Source organism: Ursus arctos, unplaced genomic scaffold (assembly GCF_023065955.2).
Source record: "Ursus arctos isolate Adak ecotype North America unplaced genomic scaffold, UrsArc2.0 scaffold_5, whole genome shotgun sequence".
Classification (NCBI taxonomy): Eukaryota; Metazoa; Chordata; class Mammalia; order Carnivora; family Ursidae; genus Ursus; species Ursus arctos.
In genome coordinates this window covers 33,653,482-33,654,869 of record NW_026623067.1, presented here as the reverse complement: position 1 = coordinate 33,654,869, position 1,388 = coordinate 33,653,482, and the positions used below count along the sequence as shown (strand labels likewise).

At 69.8% G+C, this 1,388-nt stretch overlaps 1 protein-coding gene across 1 annotated transcript; it reads left to right on the top strand.

The window, feature by feature from the left end:
• Positions 1–381: 381 nt before the first annotated feature.
• On the top strand, positions 382–1,167 carry NEUROG1 (neurogenin 1). The gene has a single exon (XM_026508027.2). It carries the CDS (start codon positions 409–411, stop codon positions 1,165–1,167), a length of 759 nt encoding a protein of 252 aa, XP_026363812.1. The 5' UTR covers positions 382–408.
• Positions 1,168–1,388: the final 221 nt, after the last annotated feature.

Sequence of the window (1,388 nt, the reverse complement as noted above, 5' to 3'; positions counted from 1 at the left end):
GTTCACGGGGGCTGCCACGGGGGCGGAGGTGGCAAGGGAGGGGGGCGCCCATTGTTGGGGAGGGTACTTAAGGGGTCCTGAGGCCGGTCGTGTGCCACACTCGGTACTCACACGAGCTGATCTGCTAGCCGGCGAGATCACTCGGGAGACCGGCCGGGAGCGTGGCCCCTGCAGACCAGACGAGGCGAGGCGAGGCGAGGCGAGGCGAGGCGAGGCGAGGCGAGGCGAGGCGGTGAAGCCAAGCTCCAGGTGCGGTCCGCGCCTTTCCAGGCCTTAGCGCTCGCAGCGGCCACAGGGTGGGCCCGGGCCATTTGGAACGTAAGTGCGCCCCGGCGACCCTGCCCTCAGCCCGGGCTCTCGTCCTCCAGGAACCTTCTTACCTGCCCGTCGGTCCTGCTCCACGCAACGATGCCAGCCTCTCTGGAGACCTGCCTCTCGGACCTCGACTGCACCACCAGCAGCGGCAGCGGCAGCCTCAGCAGCAGCAGCAGCAGCGACCTATCCGGCTTCCTCACCGACGAGGAGGACTGTGCCAGGCTCCAGCCACCAGCTTCTGCCTCGGGGACGCCCGTGCCAGTGCGCAGAGGCGCTCCCGGGGTTCCTGCAGCCTCCGATACTCCCCGGGCGCAGGATGACGAGCAGGAGCGGCGACGGCGCAGGGGCCGAGCGCGTGTGCGCTCCGAGGCGCTGCTGCATTCGCTGCGCAGGAGCCGGCGTGTCAAGGCCAATGACCGCGAGCGCAACCGCATGCACAACTTGAACGCGGCGCTGGATGCGCTGCGCAGCGTGCTGCCGTCCTTCCCCGACGACACGAAGCTCACCAAGATCGAGACGCTGCGCTTCGCCTATAACTACATCTGGGCTCTGGCGGAGACTCTGCGCCTAGCCGACCAGGGACTGCCCGGGGGCGGTGCCCGGGAGCGCCTCCTGCCGCCGCAGTGCGCCCCCTGCCTGCCCGGGCCCCCGAGCCCCTCCAGCGACGCCGAGTCCTGGGGCTCCGGGGCCGCCGCCTCCCCCTGCGCCGCCGCCGCCTCGCCGCTGTCTGACCCCAGTAGCCCCGCCGCCTCAGAAGACTTCGCCTACGGCCCCGGCGACCCCCTTTTCTCCTTCCCCGGCCTGCCCAAAGACTTGCTCCACACGACGCCCTGTTTCATCCCTTACCACTAGGCCCTTCAGGGACACCATTACCTCCCCCCTCCCTCAGGCAACAGGCAGTAGATGGAGCCCCAGCTGCAGTCTCAGGACCCCCCAGTCCGGGCGGAGGGAGGAAGCAGGAGCTTTAAAGGGGTGGGAGATACCTGAGCCGCTTGTTAGGTCGCTGCACCCTCGCCGTGGCTGCCCCTTGGTCTGTTTCTCCAGCCCTCAGCCCCCGGCCCCTCCTGCCCGCC